The sequence below is a fragment of the Amia ocellicauda genome, chromosome 13, assembly GCF_036373705.1.
Source record: "Amia ocellicauda isolate fAmiCal2 chromosome 13, fAmiCal2.hap1, whole genome shotgun sequence".
NCBI classification, from domain to species: Eukaryota; Metazoa; Chordata; class Actinopteri; order Amiiformes; family Amiidae; genus Amia; species Amia ocellicauda.
Window position 1 is genome coordinate 23,710,848 of NC_089862.1, and position 20,657 is coordinate 23,731,504.

Sequence of the window (20,657 nt, forward strand, 5' to 3'; positions counted from 1 at the left end):
AATTATCTAACCAACCAATCACATGGCAGTTGCTTCAATGCATTTAGGGGTGTGGTCCTGGTCAAGACAATCTCCTGAACTCCAAACTGAATGTCTGAATGGGAAAGAAAGGTGATTTAAGCAATTTTGAGCGTGGCATGGTTGTTGGTGCCAGACGGGCCGGTCTGAGTATTTCACAATCTGCTCAGTTACTGGGATTTTCACGCACAACCATTTGTAGGGTTTACAAAGATTGGTGTGAAAAGGGAAAAACATCCAGTATGCGGCAGTCCTGTGGGCGAAAATGCCTTGTTGATGCTAGAGGTCAGAGGAGAATGGGCCGACTGATTCAAGCTGATAGAAGAGCAACTTTGACTGAAATAACCACTCGTTACAACCGAGGTATGCAGCAAAGCATTTGTGAAACCACAACACGTACAACCTTGAGGCGGATGGGCTACAACAGCAGAAGACCCCACCGGGTACCACTCACCTCCACTACAAATAGGAAAAAGAGGCTACAATTTGCACAAGCTCACCAAAATTGGACAGTTGAAGACTGGAAAAATGTTGCCTGGTCTGATGAGTCTCGATTTCTGTTGAGACATTCAGATGGTAGAGTCAGAATTTGGCATACACAGAATGAGAACATGGATCCATCATGCCTTGTTACCACTGTGCAGGCTGGTGGTGGTGGTGTAATGGTGTGGGGGATGTTTTCTTGGCACACTTTAGGCCCCTTAGTGCCAATTGGGCATCGTTTAAATGCCACGGCCTACCTGAGCATTGTTTCTGACCATGTCCATCCCTTTATGACCACCATGTACCCATCCTCTGATGGCTACTTCCAGCAGGATAATGCACCATGTCACAAAGGTCGAATCATTTCAAATTGGTTTCTTGAACATGACAATGAGTTCACTGTACTAAACTGGCCCCCACAGTCACCAGATCTCAACCCAATAGAGCATCTTTGGGATGTGGTGGAACGGGAGCTTCGTGCCCTGGATGTGCATCCCACTAATCTCCATCAACTGCAAGATGCTATCCTATCAATATGGGCCAACATTTCTAAAGAATGCTTTCAGCACCTTGTTGAATCAATGCCACGTAGAATTAAGGCAGTTCTGAAGGTGAAAGGGGGTCAAACACAGTATTAGTATGGTGTTCCTAATAATCCTTTAGGTGAGTGTATATTGCTACACCTGTGGTCTCGCCCACAGGAAGGTGATGTCTCAATCATCTGATTCTGGTGGGTAAAATAACCCCTCCCTGGCGTTCCGTTACTAAGCCCTCTTCATTATCACGCTTGTCCTCAGACCTGTAATTGACCATCAGTTTAGCACAGTCTATTTTTCAGTGCTTCACAGAGATTTTTTTTAATCGCATTTCTGTTGGTCTGTGCATTAGGCTAGATGAAGCTTCACATTCAGAAGCGTCTCAAGTGGCTTGCACTTACCAGTCGGGCTGTAGTTCTCACACTCGCACACGTCCTAATGTAATGTCTGTCTGCACACTGGCAGATGTGGAGCTTCATAAATCTTGTTGAGGGATACTTTTCTGCATGCTCCTCCTGACAGCTCCGAAGAGGGCACCGTTCTCATGCTCCAACAGCTATTTAATCCGATCAGGACATGGTGTGGGCTTTATAGTACTTTTTCTGAACAACCAGTTGCAGCATTGTTATTGGGAGACCAGCCATAGTACTTATTTCACATGTTGCACGTGTGACAGCTGATTAATCTGTCCTCTTCCAAAACCCTGTCACCTCTTTAAGGCATTTAGTGGGGTCTCACTGAGTTAAATCACACATTCACTAAATTAGCTAATTTCACGGTCTGGCCGGCAGACATCACACTTAAATAAGCAGGAGCTGTCACTTATCCAGCACAAGACCAATAATTTGGCATGTTTACAAGAGGAAGAATTAGTGGCCACCCTGAAAGTGGGAATTCAAAAGGATTGCTATTCATTATTAAACATCATATGCTGTTGAACAGCAGTTTACAACTGGGAGGCAATGCAAACAAGGGGGATGAACAAAATGATAATGAAGATATTATCATTTATAAACCTCTCCAAATAAGCCAGAAAATTAAGATTAAAAATAATTGCTCCTAGATCAACATTGATACCCAATAAATGAAGCAGAAAAGCAATCTGCTCCAATGAGAGGAATTTCTGCCCATACCTCAGTGCTGGACAGATGTAGCCTACACACTGTAGAAAGCTGATCCAAAAAATCTGCTAACGTCTGATATTCATGATAAGTACAATGATGTAGTATAGAGAGGATTTTTGTACTGCGGCAGGTCAGACTTGATATTCATAGTGCAATGACTAAACACAGCTGGGGGTGTGACCATTTTAGCCACAGGGCTATTGCTATTGTTCTTCCCAGCAAAGCTCATTAAAAATTCAGATGCTTTCAAAGAACATGGAAAACCTTGGAGGATGGCCAGAAGAGAAAGTTGAAGGACATCACTCATTAACACAAACATGCTTTTGCATTTCATAGTTTGACCTGCAGCAAAATTGTGCTGAATGAGTGGAAAAACATTGATAAAGTTTTCATTCAGATATCCCCAGAAGATTACAAAATTGGTGAAAGCTAAAGACTGATTCAGGGTTAATCTGATTGTCTGAATTCATGATGTGGAGTTTTCTTTTTTCTGTTAAGTAGTAGACTGATTGGGTATATTTATGAATTACAGGATAGGAAGCAAATTCTTGAGTAGTTCATGGAAATGAAAAGGGGGAGGGGTAATTGAGCTTTTGTTACAGCTGTTGCTGTAAGGCACCGTCTACAAATTAAACACATTTTTATGAAATTGTTTTATAAAGAGAAAAAGAAGAATCCTAATGAGGACCAAAACAAATGATTACTGGTTGCAAATGTTCTACATGGACATTAGAAGCCTACACATACAAACATAGATTTTATAGATGAACACCCACATTCTGTATGGAGTTGTCCACTTATTTCCAAGTATGAGTTCTGCATAGATCCCTGAGATTAATTAGTAGGGTATTACATTATCTGAGGGGGTTTATGTATATTAACAGACATAAATGGTTTATACAGCTGAGAGCAGGCCTAAATATTGTGCGGTAGAGAAGAGCAATACTGGTCTGTGTGATTGCTGCATATTTCCTGAGGTGGAATCTTTAAAATGGGTTTATTGCAGGCTTTTTGCAGTGGTTAGTCTTGGATTTGCATGGATTTGCTTGACTAGGTTAATGTCCAGTGTTGTGAAGATGCACAAAACTTGCATTACACAGGCTGTGTGAGTGAGGCTTGCATTTTGCATGGCTTGCATGGAAAAAGAGCTGCTGTCTTTCTTTTCACTGTGTATACCAATGTCAATCTGTCCAATTGTGGCAGTTGTTTCGTAATTATTCCTATTTCAGATGTCTCTTTAGGCAGAATTAATGCATTAAGATTCAATACTATTTATTGGAAGTTGTATCCTCTAACACTGTAAAATCAATCCATCATATAACTATTGCATACAAAGTAATTTGGTCCATTGTTGACTTTGTCACTTTAATTTCAATGTGCAAATATCCTAAAGAAGAAAATACTTTATAAATGTTATATTATAATACTTTTGTATTTAATAATAATATTAATAAAAAAATAGAAAGGTTGCTATCACTTTATATTAGACTCCCACTTGCATGGTGAGATGCATCACAACTAGATGAGTGGACTGGGGTTTTATCTTAAGATGAATTTGTATGGAATGATCCAATGCATTTTGTTTTTCTTTTTATCGCCTTCCTTCTAGTCAGGTGAAGCACAATCAATGATGCAGAGCTAACGGCATAATACCCTCTGTCGGAAGAAAGGTGGCAGCCAGATTGTCGACATTAAACACATGGCGGCACTAGGGGTAAGGTCTGATGCTCACTTGTGCGTCTGTCTCTTTTCATCTATTTTCAAGGAGGAAAAAGACTGAAACTACCTCATTCAACAAAGAGTCCTTTGTGAATGCAGCTGCGATGTGATGTTAATCTGTAGATTTGTCAAGTGAATTAGAACCACATTCACATGTAAAGCACTAATTACAACTGCATAGTCTTGAGGAAGAAACCTGTTGTCCATTCTTTCATGTGTAATTTGAATTAATCCATCAAATTAGTAAACCAACACAAGTTTATAAAATGAGGATACAGGGTTATGTACGTTCTGGTATTGTCTATTCTCATACTTATTGCATTAAAAATAAAGCCAGTCTATGAAAGAAAGGATGTCTCCAGTATAAATGGTACACAATTAAATTGGAAAGTGTATCACCTTTGGTAAATTTGCTGCTTTACTGGTGACCCATCAGAACTCCCTATTTTACTTTCTATAACTAAATGTATCTATTTCCAGAAATGTATAATACTACTGCAAAACCCTATATGTGTTTTTAAATGGACTATGTTTCTGTGGTACAGGTACAGCACCAACATTTTATTCAAATACAAATCCATGAATTAGTTGTATCCATTTCTTGACAGATAGGTGAACTGGTGACAGTTGTGGCTTCTGAAGAATCTGGAAAAACTCTTAATATTTTTTCTGATTGTATGTATTGATTTATTTATTTTCTTCGCCGATTATTGTCCAGAACCCCGAGATGCTGACCAGAAAGATCAAGTTGTGGGACATCAACGCCCACATCACTTGTCGCCTGTGTGAGGGGTACCTTATTGATGCCACCACGGTTACAGAATGTTTACATACATGTAAGTACCAGGACCTTCAGGTTTGCATGACAAACGCAACTCAGATATATAGAAATGCATGGGTGGAATAGGCACACTGTAAGAGTGACACTAGTGAATGTCACTTCAGTGCACTTGTTGAGAAGGTTTAACAATACGCTGTCATGTTATGGGCTACCATTGCCTCGTTAGAGACAAAAATGTTTAAAATGTTAAAAGAATGGTGAAAGTACTGAAACATGCTTTAAAATGAAATTGTTCTGATAATCTGATCAGCAAGTGATCATGTTTTTTTGTTTTCAATATAAGGAGAGATTATAAAATTAGGTTTTGCACCCACAATCTTCCGATTTTAATTTATATTTTCTGTGACAGGCTGTTTTCATATCCTCCATTCTTTAGAAGTATGAATATAAAATACTAGAAGCCATTAATCACAATGGTAATTCAAGCTTTTTAAAATCAAACTAATAGATAGAAGCCAGGAAAAGTTTGCTTTGGGTTATGTTTTGTACTTTCTTCAGCATTCTCCAGCATTTCTCAAAATCCTCTTTTTATTAGTGTTACTAATAAAAATTTAAATAAGGTTCAACTGAGGTGAACAGCTCTACTGGACCTGCTAAGTGGCTCTACCTGGTGGTAACAAAATGCAGGTGCAACACAAGGATAAGCTTCGACTATTGGAAGGGTTAATAAGACATTAACCAGGAGTGCTACTAAGTAGCCAGTAATAAACTAAACACATAATTAACATTTTATTCTGTAATTAAATTTTGTATATGCTAAGCATGTTTTCAAAGCAGGGTATACACTAAGCAACAATCACTATATATTTTACCATATTGTAATTTTTTGTTTTGTTTGTTTCATACATTTGATCAATTTTGTTTTTAAATTTACACTTAGAAAAAGCATTAAATTTTAATTCTTCATTCACTAATTCTAGGAATCTTATCTGTTTCTGTAATGTTATACAGATACAAATGAGTGTTCCTGGAAATACAGCAGGAATAGTTTTTTGAATCATGTTTCAACAAACTGATGAAGGAAGTGTTTTAATAATCTAATAAGGAAACCCAGAGAATAGGCAGGATTTATTTAGGAATGTAATGTGGGTAAGAATAATGTACATTTTTAATGAAGAGGAACATTAAAAACAGGAAGAAATCCATAGTTGGCCATCTTTCCCATTCTTATATTTCTTACTCATATTTTACACTGCGTTGTATTGTGGCTTCAGTGTCAGTGATTAGAAACTGAAACACCGTTTTTCATTAAATACTTCCAGGAACACATCATTGGGGTGGTAGATAAGCTGGATGTTATCACTATGATCTGTGCACCCCTTCAGTGATTCCCAAAGTCCTCGGAGGAAGAATTGACTAATCAAAGAATTTATTTTTTCTGCTAGAGGGCTATACTTTTCCCCTTATAACTCTTAATGTCCACTTTGGTGTTCTCCAGTGCCCCTGGGTACCAGTTGCTGTTTCTGATCTGTTACTCAGGTACTCACTCATAGACACCCCAGGACTTCAGTTTAAAAGCAGTTTCTTTTAACTTAAGGCCTATGGCCCTCTTCTTTCATACATAATCATTTTCCTTGAATGACAGCTGTCTGTTTGGTGCACAAAACTTAATTACATAAGCAGTTGTGACAGCTAATATCACAGTTAGCGTATCGCAGGGACAGATGTCTTTGGTTTATCTGTGGTTTATCATTGCCATCATGCAGATTCTTGACAAGCTTGCTAGTAAACTGAGATTGAGTTAATTACTTGTTTTCTGAAACTATCTTCAGTTTCTAAGCACAGGTTCTTGTGATGTTCTCTGGAAAGCAAAACCTGTTGGTACAGTATTACAGTTATTAATCAGTGACAGTTTAATGCTTTGCACTGGTTCTACTTTATAAAACTGAGTACTTTCAATGATGTTTACAAAAAGGAAGTACACTCACACTCAAGGTTATTCTGTGCCCTCTGTGCATCAGGGAGGGACGGGCACTTTAATTCAAGCCTCCAAGGTAAATACTATATTAAGAATAGTGATTATCACACTCTGGAAAAATCCCCTGACAGGTTTATCGGTTAAAAGGAGGTCACCGCGTCTCCAGCGCTGTACCTCAATAAATTGGCCTGCTGTGTGATATGTAATGTAAGCTGCTGAGTATTAAATCACATTAAAGAAAACAGCCACGCAGCAGCGTTTCTGTACTTTTTTTGTCACATCTATAAATGTACATTCTCTAAATTTTAAATCCTAAAGCAAATGTATTTCCTGCCCCATATCAGCTAATGAGCTCCCTTCAGGTAATGATTGGGTTATTAGTGCATCCGCAGATTAATATTAAACCAATAAAATAAAAATAAATGTTTGTTGGGGGGAAATCTAAATGTATGTAATTTATAATATCTCTTGTGAAGGGTACTATCTTGTTGTGAAGGAGACTGAACTTTAATTAAACACTAGATTTGCCAAATTATGAGATTATTTCTCTGCCCTTCTGTGCTTGTCATAACTACACTTGCTCAGTTTGACCTCTAATGTTGTTTGCCGTGCTAATCCCCTTTTATTCTGGGCAAATTATTTTTCAACTCTTATTCTCCCCGTCTCCAAAAACAATCTTGTCAATTTTTAGACACCTACAAACTGGAGAGTGCTATAGGACTCTTTTGGGGGAGTGTGATGTCATATGCTTCTAATGGATTGGTTAGAAATCCCACTTCCTAGCCAGCACAGTTATGCCAGCTCTGTGCAGACTATTGCCAAGTGTCAGATATGCCTTTCAATGGAGCCCCATAGCTGCTCCCACCAGACTAAATCCTGCAAGGACATGTCAAACATCAGGACAGCTGCTGCTAAGTGCAGTCTACAGCTACTGACTCTCACAACTGTTTCACATTCAGTTATTTCACAATGCACTTTGGGAATTTATGAATTTATTTTCATGAGTTTCTTGAGATATTCAGTTCCTATTGTGGAATGGTTTTTAACCATAAGATGGATTTTCAGAAATGAACATTTTACCTTTTTCCTGTTCAAAATGTGAAAATAGTATAATATTTAAATTACTACTGCTAATCATGAATAAAACCCATTGCTAAGGAGAGTTTCATGTTGAGCACATTTAATAATGTCAAATAAATACAATGAATGTCAGTTTTTTGATTGGAATTGTTTATTTATGTATTTATTTATTAAATATATACATTTACCCAAATACCTGGAAATGTACAGTACTGTGCAAAAGTTTTATGCAGGTGTGAAAAAATGCTGTAAAGTAAGAATGCTTTCAAAAATAGACATGTTAATAGATTGCATTTAGTTAATTTATAAATATAAAGTGAGTGAACAGAAGAAAATTGTACATCAAATCCGTATTTGGTTTGACCACCCTTTGCCTTCAAAACAGCATCAATGCTTCTACACTAGTACAAAGTCAGGGATTTTGTAGGCATACAGTCAGGTGTTTGATTAAACAATTATACCAGACAGATAATGATCATCAATTCAATATGTAGGTTTAAACAGTCATGAACTGAAACAGAAACAGCTGTGTAGGAGGAATAAAACTGGGTGAGGAACAGCCAAACTCAGCTAACAAGGTGAGGTTGCTGAAGACAGTTTACTCTCAAAAGTCATACACCATGGCAAGACTGAGCACAGCAACAAGACGCAAGGTAGTTATACTGCATCAGCAAGGTCTCTCCCAGGCAGAAATTTCAAGGCAGACAGGGGTTTCCAGATGTGCTGTCCAAGCTCTTTTGAAGAAGCACAAAGAAACGGGCAACATTGAGGACCGTAAATGCAGTTGTTGGCCAAGGAAACTTACCACAGCAGATGAAAGACACATCATGCTTACTTCCCTTCACAATCGTAAGATGTCCAGCAGTGCCATCAGCTCAGAATTGGCAGAAAACAGTGGGACCCTGGTGCACCCATCTACTATCTGCAGAAGTCTGGTTCAGAAGTGGCCTTCATTGGCAGATTTGCGGCCAAAAAGCCATACCTCCGACGTGGCAACAAGGCCAAGCGACTCAACTCTGCACGATAACACAGGAACTGGGGTGCAGAAAAATGTCAGCAGGTGCTCTGGACTGATGAGTCAAAATTTGAAATATTTTGCTGTAGCAGAAGGTAGTTTGTTCACAGAAGGGCTGGAGAGTGGTACACGAATGAGTGTCTGCAGGCAACAGTGAAGCATGGTGGAGGTTCCTTGCTAGTTTGGGGCTGCATTTATGCAAATGGAGTTGGGGATTTGGTAAGAATTAATGGTCACCTCAATGCTGAGAAGTACAGGCAGATACTTATCCATCATGCAATACTATCATGGAGGCATCTGATTGGCCCCAAATTTATTCTATAGCATGACAACGACCCCAAACATACAGAGAAAGTCATTAAGAACTATCTTCAGCATAAAGAAGAACAAGGAGTCCTGGAAGTGATGGTATGGGCCCACACAGAGCCCTGGTCTCAACATCATCGAGTCTGTCTGGGATTACATGAAGAGAGAGAGCAACTGAGGCTGCCTAAATCCACAGAAGAACTGTGGTCAGTTCTCCAAGATGTTTGAGCCAACCTACCTGCTGAGTTCCTTCAAAAACTGTGTGCAAGTGAACCTAGAAGAATTGATGCTGTTTTGAAGGCAAAGGGTGTCACAACAAATATTGATTTGATGTAGATTTTTCTTCTGTTTGCATTTAGTTAATTGGCAAATATAATCTATTGGCATGTCTATTTTTGAAAGCATTCTTACTTTACAGCATTTTTTTCACACCTGCCTATAACTTTTGCACAGTACTGTATGTGAAGGAAAACAATTTAAATGCTGATCAGTGAGTCTTTTTTTGTTACTTGGCTTCATGCAAAATTGTAATTGGAACATAAGAAAGTTTACAAACAAGAGGAGGCCATTTGACCCATTGTTCTCGTTTCATGTCCATTAATAACTAAAGTGATCCAAGGATCCTATCCAGTCTATTTTTAAATGTTCCCAAATGTTCAGCTTCTACCACATTGCTGGGCAGTTTATTCCAGATTGTGACGACTCTCTGTGTAAAGAAGTGTGTCCTGTATTCTGTCTTGAATGCCTTGAAGCCCAATTTCCATTTGTGTCCCCGGTTGCGTGTGTCCCTGCTGGTGTGGAAAAGCTCCTCTGGTTTGATGTGGTCGATGCCCTTCATGATTTTGAAGACTTGAATCAAGTCCCTATGTAGTCTCCTCTGTTCCAGGGTGAAAAGGTTCAGTTCCCTAAGTTTCTCAGTAGGACATTCCCTTCAGACCTAGAATAAGTCTGGTTGCTCTCCTCTGAACTGCCTCTAGAGCAGCGATATCTTTCTTGAAGTGTGGAGCCCAGAACTGCACACAGTATCCAGATGAGCTCTAACTAGTGCATTGTACAGTCTGAACATCACTGCCCTTGTTTTCAATTCTACACTTTTGACAATATACCCTAACATACTGTTTGCCTTTTTTATTGCTTCCCCACATTGTTTGGATGGAGAAAGACTTAGGAGTCTATGTGGACTCCACACTTTCTCATGCGTTACTTTATACAGTTCTATTCCTCCCATAGTGTAATTATAGTGGACATTTTTGTTACCTGCATGTAATACCTTGCACTTGTCCACATTGAATTTCATCTGCCAGATGTCGGCCCACAACTGACTATTATCTAAGTCCCTTTGAATAACCTGAGCTTCTGAGATTGTATCTGCTGAGCCACCTATTTTTGTATCATCTGCAAATGTGACAAGTTTGCTAACTATCCCAGAGTCCAGATCATTAATATAGATTAGAAAAAGCACAGGCCCTAGTACTGATCCCTGTGGAACTCCACTAACAACCTCACTCCAGTTAGAAGTGACTCCTCTAATTGACACCCTCTGTTTCCTATCCATCAACCAGTCCATAATCCATCTACTTACATTACCCTGAATGCCTACAGCTTCCAGTTTGAGGATCATTCTTTGGTGCACAATCTTATCGAAAGCTTTTTGAAAATCTAAGTATATCATATCATATGCTTTCAAGTGATCTACAGTTGCAGTTGTGTGTTCGAAAAACTCCAATAGATTAGTAAGACATGATCTGCCTCGTCTAAATCCATGTTGACTATCTCCAAGAATATGATTTTCATTAAGATGCTGCTCTATTTTCTGTCTAAACATTTTCTCCAACATTTTACAAGTAATGCAGGTGAGACTGATTGGTCTGTAATTTCCTGGCTCAGTTTTGTCCTCTTTCTTGTGGATTGGTGACATTTGCTGTCTTCCAGTCAGTTGGCACATCCCCTGTTCTAAGTGTCATTTGGAATATTTTAGTTAGCGGCCTATAAATCATTTCCCTCATTTCTTTAAGTACTTTTGGAAATATCCCATCTGGCCCAGGTGATTTGTTTGTTTTTAATTCTGCTAGTCCCTTTAGTACCTCCTCCTCATTTATCCTGATCTCTCTTAGGGTTTGACTGGACTGAAATTATTTATAGAAAACTGACTACATTTGTTAATGTTTTTTGAATATCCTACCTGGAAAATTAAAGCATGAATGTTAAAATCACTGGTTTAAAGTTCTGCAATAAATGACTGAAGTTAAGTTTACTAGCACATAGCCAAAGACATTGTAAATGTTATTCACTTAATAAATAAAAAGTACTTATTATATTTGACACTAGAGGGAGACCTTTAGCTACAAATAGCAGGAGTTTGAGACATTTTCTGATATAGCGTTAATGCTTAATTTATTTTTAAATTATGTATTTAGTGTTGAAGTACAGATCAATCCAGTAATCCTTTTCTTAATTTAAATCTGAAGTTATTACTTCTACAACCACTACTACAAAATTACTACAACTATTAATTCTAATGTTTTGTTATAAATTAACTTTCACCAGGAAAGTATCATATTTTAACCTTTATTTAAACAAAAAAAAAAAAAAAAAAAAAACACCCCTGAGACACCTGAAAAATGTACTTCTCTGTCTTTGTCTTCTATACTCTTTTAGACTATAAAATCAATAGCTCTAATGAACACTCACTTCAAAAACTAATCAGAGAATAAAACTGTAATACTTGAAAATTGAATTTTAGAGTTCAATCTAATGATTAAAGGTGGGGAGTGATGTTGTTTTTCTTTGCAAAAGCTATACCCAGGATAAAGCCTGTATATAATTTATTTAACCACCATCTGCTTTGCAGTCTGTAGGAGCTGTCTGGTGAAGTACCTGGAAGAGAACAACACATGTCCCACGTGCAGAATTGTGATTCATCAGAGCCATCCTTTACAGTACATTGGGTGAGTACCAGACCAAATCTGAGTGCTGCTGCCACCGTTCAGACACTCGCAGCATCAACACATCCCAGAATCCCTCCAAGAACAGTAACTGTCTACGGCAGTGTTCTCGCATATCCAGGATGTATAATTTGAAACCAATAAAAACCACTCTGAGGCACTCTTTTTATATTGATGTGCAGTGCATGGGCTTAAAGCACTGCATAATTCTATTAAAGTCTGTAACAGAAAGGGAACATTTATCAGTGCTGAATTTGCATTGGTTGGCTGTTCTCCAGCAGACGTTTTAACTTTATTTCTGGAATTGTTGTTTGCGGTTTGAATATTTGTATTCTGACAAAGTGAAAGAAAAGAGAGGTGAAAAGATGCACATTTCGAAGGACAATCTCTTTATTCTGCAACCATACATCACTCTGCTATTTTATTATTTGGGTTTATACTCTGACTCCAAAGTGTTCACAGGTCCTAGTGATATGTGGCTGGCACCTTTTTCAGCAGACATTGTCTGGGTTGCCCTGCAGTAACGGATGCAGATAGGCGAAGAACTTGGGAATTCACAGCCTCTTTATGCTGATGGACTTATGTGTACTATGTGTACCCCTAATGTGTAATTTTTGTGTAAGCTGCACTTTATATTTAAAGAAAAAAATATTTAATGACAGGAACATACCTTTCAGGCTGGCAGAGTTCCTTAACAGCTGGTCCACGATTAGCCCTATTCTTGGGCTGCCCTACCTGAAGTAACATTGGGAATACCAAGAATAGTGCTAATGTAGGTTTGTGATACTAGGCCCGAGTGATTCTGTCACAGTGATGAGTTTAATTTGGACAGCTTCGTGCCTGCTAGACTTCACAATCTGGCTTGATCATTTATTCCATGCATTAATAATTTTGTGTATAAAAGTACGTCCCCGCATCAGTAATCAAATTACAGAAATGTATTTTCTGCTTCCTGAAGTTCTCAACCTAAATTTTCCCTTTCAGATTAAAAATGTAAACTTTTGGATATAACCCCTAACACTGCAAATAAGTCCCTCCAGTCTGTCCGTAGAAGTCACATTCTTTGTTGTTGTTAGATTTTGTAAAGGCCTTCTGTCTCACTCTTTATGTAGACATAGACTCCGTACCTCAGTCCCTAGAGTAACTTAAACATGTCTAGCAGCAGAGGTACTTAGTATTTGATTTAATGTGAGACTGGAGCAGACTTTGAATCATAATCATGTGGATTAGTTGTATGACACATCACTGACCAAATCCCCCTGTGTAGGTGTACTGGAATAAACAGCATATCTCAATACATTTGTCTGTTCACAATGCTCTGATATTTAAAGTGCTGAAATACCTGAAAACTGCAATCATCCTTTATAATCAGTACTTTGTCACCCCCTTGTGCCTTCTTCAACATTTACAATGTTCCTTAGATAGATTTGTAGTTAATAAACAAGGAAATCTTCTAATTAAAGATCAGTAAAATTAACGACTATATATAATATTTTAGTGTTATTATTCAAACATTCAGGTAAAAATATATTTTCTTATCTGAATGTTAGGTTAATGGAAAAACAACAAGACACATTTTTGTTGTCTAACACTCCCATTTGAAAGGCACATTGAAGTGGTTTATGTTAGTTTGAAGCTCTAAGATGTTGCACTGTAATGAAAGCACCCCTGATACCTTTGTGTGTGTAAACTGAGATTTTATCTGTAGTGTTACTATTTATAGTGTTGACAGGAGAATTCCGTTAAACCAGATTTAAAATACGTGTTTATATAAGCAAAGCTTGAACTGTGGAAATGCAGTAAAAACCTGAAGAGAGAGGTGTAAATGTTAGTAATCAGCTGTAATAAAGCTGGATTCTTTACTCATTTTGATTTGAAATGGAAATTAATTTAGTAGTATAACCACTTACTTTTGTCAAATCTGATATCAGTACTTTTTCCCCCTCTTAGATTTGTCCCTAAGCTATCCTCTAACAATGCCACAGCCTCCCTCCTTAAAAAGGAGTCTGAGTTTGTACTGTTGAAATATTTACATTAATTTAGTATTGCTGTAGAATTATTTAGCACCACAAAGGAGACTGCTTAGGAATACAAGTGTGAGATTCCCATTTGGAGCTGGCTGCACTGTTCCACCTATATTTCCCAGTTGTATGTTTAGCCCCTGAAGTGTACAGGAATCTGGCTTCTCCATTGTCTCCTAATAGCTCAGTAAAGGTGATTTGAAATGACCTATGACTACCACATGCAGAGGTTGACATTATCAAACGCAGCCTAATCAACCCCACAGCAGAGACTTAATTGAATTGCTATTTTTATTTTGTTTGGGTTTATTTATTTATTTTTGGCATTGGGTGTCGTTAAACAAGTGCCACATCTCTCTGCATGAAGCATTTGTTTAAACGGAAGGGATTTGACGGCTGAAGCAGCGTGTAGCCTTTTCATCTGGGCCCCAGCTAGCTCAGGAAGGGCTAATTGCTGCTCAGTCTGGAGCACTGGGAGAAGGCACTCTTGTCACAGCAGCTGCCGAGCCCTACGTTTGTCCTTTAGAGGTCACTGTCTACTGCAGTACGGGTGACTTGCGGCAACAATTTTGTTAGCCAAAAAAACATATAATACTTTTTAAGAAGGCAATATAAAAGTGTAATGTAATTGGTGTCGAATGCCTTCTGTTTGTTTTGAAACCCAATGTATCTACTGATGCTGAATGTAATGATGGATTTATTTTGATTACACTGTAACAGGTGCAAATAATTATACCCTTATTACCCGTGTTTACCTGTAATAATGTCAATGAAAAAATAGATTACGAAATGCAAATTTTGCTTTGTCTAAGTATATTATTACATTTCTTAGTAGGTGCCTTTTTCCAGGGTGACTTACAATTGATACAATATATCACTTTAATCTACAATTACCCAGTTATACAGCTGGGTCTTTAATGGAGCCATCTAGGTATAGTACCTTGCTCAAGGACACAACAGCAGTGTCCCCCACCCGGGATTGAACCCACGACACTCCGCTGCAGTCCTAACCCAAAAATAATAATTATATATTTTATTTTTGTTTGTGATTTTTTTTTTTTTAACACATAGCATGAAGTGTTTTCTGTGTTAGAAATTAGTTTTCTTAAAAACGAAAAACATTATTAAATAAAAGCATTCCTCTTTTGTCTCCCCAGATAATAGTATTTGAATTAGTCAGTATTAAATTCAGAATCATTGTGGCTTGGGGCCTATGAAATCTATGCACACGCACACACAATTTCAAGGTTTTCAGAGAGTTCTTCCAACTCTTATTTTTATTTATCTGAAATGTTCAATGGCAGGCTGAGCGGAAGATACTGCAGTAACCATTTGGCAAAATAATATACCACCTTTGGCTGTAAGCTGTAATACAACTGGAAATACAAGGACTGGAGCCAAACGGTAATATAATTCTCGAAACTAGAGATCTAACTAAAAATCGACTCAAGTATGTGAATTTGGGGCAGAATTGTCTCTCCTTAAACGATGCAAGTCACTTTGGATACAAATGTTTTCTACTACACTACAAATTCCTATTATCTCTCATGTTCAGAAGTATTGCAGGAGTATTTGTAATGTGTCACCTGGCCTTTACTGCTTTTCTTGTTTGTTATAGATCTTGTTGCAGGGGTTCTGTGTGGGTCTCTCTTTTGCTTAATGTTTATGGACTGTTGCAATTTGGAGAAATGTTCTGTGATTCTCAAGTACTGTTGCTAGAAAGTTGACTTTGACCTTTGCTTTTTGGTCTTACTTCTATTTGAAATATTAGGGCAGCAATCATGGCATGTAATCCTACTACTACTTTTATAATTTATTTCACTTATTTGGAATAGTTTGCTATTCAAATGAAAGGAATGAGATGAAATGTTTTGCAGTGAAAAAAAAATCTAGGAAAGAAATCAATGCTTATTTAGTTTTTTTTTTTTCATCACTACCCATCAGACATTTATATTCAAATAAGCAGCATTTGTGATTTGTCTATAGAATATGAAAGTTTTTATTTGCAGCATGAATTGCATAACTGAGTGACACTGTTTTGCACTAAATTGTTGTGAGGTTATTGCTTATGCAGGTTGAATTTTATCTCAAATGTAAATAATTCACGTCAGTGAAAATAGGTTTAATATACTAAATCTCTGTTATAACCTTTCATATCTGTTGCACAGAAATCTTTCCTCCTTCACTTAACTCACTTAAAATGTATATATTCATTTTTAACCTTGTTCTTGAATGTCATGATGATCTCATGCATTGCAAAATCAAGGGCAGTTTGTCTGCCTCTTGACTTGAAAACAAAAGCTGATTTATTTAATATCAGTCCTATTTAAGGTTAAAATGGGAAAGTCCACTTGTGTTGAGCATTGCCACTTCATAGACACTGTGCCTTGATTGCAACTGCTGCTGTGATGGGTTAAGAATATCTATTTAAGCTTGGTTTGCAGCAATATACCTTCTCTTTGTGTTTCCATCAACAAGGTGGGCCTAACCAAATTAGATTTGCTTCCCATTTTATGCAAAATATATACAACTTTTTTTAATTAAGGTCTTCTAATAATAAACCTGCTACCTGTAATAAATTGTATGAACTGAATGCTGCACATGAAAAAAGCTAGATTCATCTTTTCTACACAAATGTTAAAATCCATTTTTGATAATGGTGGGCAGCTCACACTCAACGACCATCTTTCACTGAATTTGTGTTTTGCGTCATGATGGTGTGTGCACTAGACAATCATTTAAGAATGTGGTTAAACACTAAATGGCTGATCTGAAATTTTGTTGTGGGGATTTCCGACACATGCTTTAAATTGAGCTGATCCACCCATAATGTTTATGCGTTCGTCTCTGTGGACAAACAATAAAGCAGAGAGAAAATGTTGGTAAAAACATGGCTGGGGAGGCGAGGGCAATATGGCGTGTATACTCTTCTGTGAGAGATGGAGGTGAACAACACTCATAGGCTATATCCATCCCACAGTATGGTTATTGCATTGTATGTATTGATATTTTGCACAGACCTGGGTTAATTAAAGATACTAATTGGTATTTGTATTTGGAAATATTATTTTTCCTGTATTGGAGTATTTGAATGAATACTAAAAAAATAAAATACTCCTGTCATGTTTATTCTTCTTGAGTAAAATATTCCACATAATTTAACAACATTTAAGATTTGTTTTAAATACTTAAGTGTTTTACATGCGTGTTTTCCCTAGATCTTTATAGTCTTTATAGTCACATCAGTGAATGTTTGCAGAAAATTGGTTGTTTCTCCCTCTTTCTTCTCCCAAGCTTTGTGTATGTGAGTGTCTACAAATGTACCTAGTCCAAATGCAATTTTGCATAAACAGAATGTTATAACAATATAGTCACAGCTGTATATTGTTAGCTGGGAGTGGTCTCAACATCTGTAAACTGTAAACTTTAGAGAATTATAACATTCCAACACCAAAACATAATTTTTTATATTTTTCAACCCGAGATTTAAAGCACAAATTAAGGCAAGCCATGCACAACGTGTCATTAGAATTGAGCACAGTATGTTTAAAATGTTTACTGGCATCAACCCCAGTCATAATTTGCCAGTTATTTAGGCTAATATGTGCTGTGCATTGTATTGCATAGAACAGCAAGATAAAATGGGGGGGGGGGGCATATCTTCAGAAGTAATAACAAATTTAAAAGTTGGAGTAGAAGAAAAGTTATATGTATTTGTTTAATTCCAAAGAACATGATAGATTATGCATTTGGCCTCCGGTTTGCTACTGCCTCACCCAAAGCTATCTATGAATTATGGAGGAGTCGAGGAGACTGTTGCTCCAGTGCAATATCATGAATCCTGTTTAAACGTGAACTAGAGACCTGGAAGAAATGGCTGAGCACTGTGAAAAAAATTAAGGAAGATGTGCTTGTTGGGACCCATGTGGTGGATATTTGGTCCTGAGAAAAAGACACCAAGAGAACAAATGTACGGTTACAAGGACTGCAGTAAGCACTATAGAATGAGAATCTAGAAAAACAAGATACCAGGCCTGTATTATCATTTAATCATGATTTATTTTTAAAAGATGTCTGATTCGTAAACAGCCCCGAGAGAGAGAGGAAGATTTCCTTGTGATGTTTTATTATTCTGACATTTGTTCCATGTAAACTAACTTTTTAAATAATGGGTGCAGCACCTAACAGATCGTGCTATGATTTTTTGCATAGTATTGTCAAATTCACTGGAGATATTCCTATACTGTTACATTACAGCTGAGGAAAATTTGGTTCAATCATTTTTTAGTTCTTATATTTTTTTTATGCAATAAAGGGAGATTTATTCTTCAGTGTATTGTATGTACTGCCAGATTGAATATAGTCCAACAAAATTAGCATGTCTTGATTACAGACTTGGAAGTGTTAAGATATTATTTGTTAAAACTGCAACAGCATAGATACCATCGCAATACTCTGTTTTTTTTGGACAAGTCATTTGACCACTAATTTCTTTTTTGGTTACGTGGTATTTTCTTTTACTCCATGGTTGCCCAATTGTGGTTTTAAAGGCCAAACCAATATGAAACAAACTAAGCAATGCTAACGTTCCTCTGAACTGAACTTGTTCTCGTTTTTGATTGGGTCATTCTCTTTGATCCCTGACAAATGTATGCCCTTGGAATTGAATGCATTACCTTATTCAGGAGTTGGGTCAATGGAGCTTATCAACACAGCTGTGTCTGAGGAACACAGGTCTTTTTTATACCCTCGGTAATGATAAAATGTCAAAGGAAAGTAGACGGTGTCCTCATTTTAAATTGAAATTAATTTCATGTTTTTGTAGTGAGGCTCCAGATTTTCTCCACAACACTGCTGAACTGGAAACTAAAATAAGAGGGCAATTAATATGTATGTGTCCACCAAGTGTGCACTCTCAGCAGGGCCTAAGAAATTATCCTGATAGATACATTATAAAAGGTTGGGGTTGGCAGCTTTACATGAAGTAATTTTTTCAGACCAGCTACTGCCTACGGAGTGTTACACCTCCTTTAGATTGAACTGGAAAGTGTGTTTCTGAGACTTGACAACGGATGCAAACCTTTGAATTGTGTAGCGAGAATATGGTGAAGAACATATCGGCAATATATGTGAAGCTATTGAAGTCAACTGCTGTTTGGTACCATTATGTGTTCTAGGTCCCCCATGCATCAAAATGTTTTATAGCCCCCCACAACAACATTTCTCTTAAAACATAAGCACATTTATAGTGTATCAATTTGAAATGTTACATTTTGTGACAGCTGTAAGCCGTCAAGGATAAGGGCAACTGATAATTAATAAATACTAATAATTTATAGTAAGAATCTGTTTACTTGTTTTTCATTTCAAAGTCTTCCACAGTATCGACTACTATGAAATTATAATGGATCTTATTGTGAGTGGAAATTGTTCAGTTCTCTAAGTGGGTTTCTCCTTTCCTTGTAGCCATGACCGAACAATGCAAGATATTGTCTACAAACTGGTGCCTGGGCTTCAAGAAGGTTTGTATCTGAGCGAGGCCACAGCCAGAGCCTGCTAATGCAGATTTCCTTAGCTGGCATACATTTATTCAAATTAATTTCTTACTAACTGTGGACACTAATCTCACAGCCAGTCTTTACAAAAACAGCAGAAGTGCCAGTAATGTAATCTCTTCCATGCCACTGTAGTATGACACAGCATTTGCAATGTGTTATTCAAAATGTACAGGTTATGATAACTACTACTCAAATATCTTGCACATGTTTCTGACAGAAAATATCACATTCAACTCGGAATTGTTCCGTTTTACCAATGTATTATACTATATTAATTTGTTATGGTCAAACAGTTGATCACATTTACCATTAAAATCATATATATTATCTTCCATGTAAAAAAACAAAAACAATACAAAAAATATATAGTTGCTGAAAATGTACCAAGTTTTTTTGTTTCAGGTTACAATTGTGTTGACTTGATTTTACAACACCTGTCACTAGTAGGATGAAGATAGTGTTAAGTGGCTTTTAATTGCTTGATATCACTCTCAGTCACCTAAAGAAATGATAGTATATTTATTCGTTCAGTACAATGTGGGCAGGTGAAAAGCATGTACCCTCTCTCCACAGCGGAAATGAAAAAACAGAGAGACTTTTATCAGAAGCTGGGGATGGAAGTGCCTGGAGATATCAAAGGAGAGCTGTGCAGCACAAAACCACATTTAGACCCTCAACGGAACGGTAAATAATTTCATCCATTTATTTGTTTTTTTCCTCTCCCCCCCCCCCCCCCCCCCCCCCCCCACCTTTTAAGATAGAGCATCTACGCCCATTGACCTTGGCTGTCTTCACAGTTTAAAGGTTGTAAAAGTCATCACAGCCATTAAAATGAAAGTTTCTGCAAAGCTGTGCCAGACAACTGATTGGCCTACATCAGCCTATTTATATCCCAAAAGCTTTTTTTAGCTAGTTAAGTAAGCATGTTAGTTTTGAAAGCGTTTCCCCCCCCCCTACCCCCAAAGCAAAATGTATACGCTGAGTGCCTGTGCTTGTTTGAAAAAAAATATATCATTCAGCAGATGTATACATTTAAGGAACTTCATCTTGTCCTCCACTGATAAAAATACCAGAAGCTCTTCATTATTAGTAC

General features: G+C 37.3%; 1 protein-coding gene across 2 annotated transcripts in view; it reads left to right on the forward strand.

Moving 5' to 3' along the window:
* pcgf3 (polycomb group ring finger 3) overlaps positions 1 to 20,657 on the forward strand; it is a 62,966-nt gene that overhangs the window by 31,735 nt on the left and 10,574 nt on the right. Inside the window, exons 2-6 of one of the 2 annotated variants that reach the window (XM_066720232.1) lie at positions 3,771 to 3,875; positions 4,599 to 4,716; positions 11,892 to 11,988; positions 19,473 to 19,528; positions 20,138 to 20,248. In XM_066720232.1, the coding sequence (XP_066576329.1) occupies positions 3,861 to 3,875; positions 4,599 to 4,716; positions 11,892 to 11,988; positions 19,473 to 19,528; positions 20,138 to 20,248 (397 nt within the window). In that variant the 5' untranslated portion in view covers positions 3,771 to 3,860. The remainder of the gene's footprint in view (positions 1 to 3,770; positions 3,876 to 4,598; positions 4,717 to 11,891; positions 11,989 to 19,472; positions 19,529 to 20,137; positions 20,249 to 20,657) is intronic. The other variant, XM_066720233.1, reaches the window with a different exon arrangement.